At 57.7% G+C, this 1,092-nt stretch overlaps 1 protein-coding gene across 1 annotated transcript in view; it reads left to right on the top strand.

Moving 5' to 3' along the window:
- Window positions 1-1,092, top strand: part of VOLCADRAFT_90561 (uncharacterized protein) — a gene marked incomplete at both ends in the record, with an annotated part of 5,077 nt that continues 3,985 nt past the window's right edge. The window contains 2 exons of the mRNA XM_002950153.1: window positions 1-196; window positions 354-420. Coding sequence (XP_002950199.1) covers window positions 1-196; window positions 354-420 — 263 coding nt within the window. The remainder of the gene's footprint in view (window positions 197-353; window positions 421-1,092) is intronic.

The following is a 1,092-nucleotide window of genomic DNA, read 5'->3' as shown; positions in this document are numbered from 1 at the left end:
ATGACGATGATGATGATGATCATGATGATCATGATGCCGATGGCCTTTACAGCAGTTGATAGTTGCGGCTATATGCCGCCGCGGCCGCCGCCGCCGCCGCCGCCAGCCAACTGGCCAGCAGCGGCGGCGCCCGGCTGGGTGCAGCTGGGTGCGGAGGAATTGCACCCAGCAGTGCACCTGAAGGAAAAGGGACAAGGTGGGGGAAGGGCGCGGGAAGCCAAAATACGGTTAGCAGTACGACACAACTAACACACACATAATTAGGTGACAGTTGCAAGCAAGGGTACCGCTGCTGGTCCCCACGACGCACACCCCATGCACCAAAACCCCAAGCCCATCCGCACCCACCTCAGCCGGGCCCATCATCAGCAACGCCCGCTCGGTGCACAGGTTGATGCCCCAGCCGCACCTGAAGAGGAGGTGCGTGATAAAGGGGGAAATGGCCAGAGGGGATAGGTAAGGCGGCAGCATACACGGGGGGGAGGGGGGTAAAACACCAAATGTCATTATTTTGCCCAAAAGTCACAAGGCCTCGTTGCGACACGTGCGCTGCGGCCCTGCGGCCTTTTTCCACGACCACTAGTTGAACCCAAATCACGAAGTACGCACCACACCCACACCCACGTCGCCCACCCACCCATCCACCCACCTGAGACGGGCGTTATAAAAGTACGGCCGGCCCCTGCGTGCGGGTGCCGGCAGGCCGGACGACTCGTACGCCCCGAGTCCCGGCAGCCAGTCGACCCTGCATTCGGGTCCTGGCACCAGGGAAGCTGCCGCAAACCCTGGCGATAAAGGGCCCGGGCCATGGCCACTGCTGCAGCTGCTTGCTGATCTGCCGGCTGCTGCTGCTCCTGCTGCTGCTGCTGCTGCTGCTGCTGCTGCTGCTGCTGACTACATAATGAAAAAAGTAAAAATACGGTGACAGGAGGTGCAAAGGCCTGGGAAAACCCATAACCTCTACAACCCCGGCACCCTAATGCACGCCTTAGCTTATTAGGCTGAGGCGCATTACTAATCTATAATAAGATATTTAAAACAGAGTAAATAAATAAGTAAATAAATAAAGCGGAAATAGATATCATGGCTCAG

The sequence above is a fragment of the Volvox carteri genome (genome assembly GCF_000143455.1).
Source record: "Volvox carteri f. nagariensis unplaced genomic scaffold VOLCAscaffold_17, whole genome shotgun sequence".
In the NCBI taxonomy this organism is placed as follows: domain Eukaryota; kingdom Viridiplantae; phylum Chlorophyta; class Chlorophyceae; order Chlamydomonadales; family Volvocaceae; genus Volvox; species Volvox carteri.
Note: the sequence above shows the minus strand (reverse complement) of the source record. Positions and strands in the feature narration are given on the sequence as shown.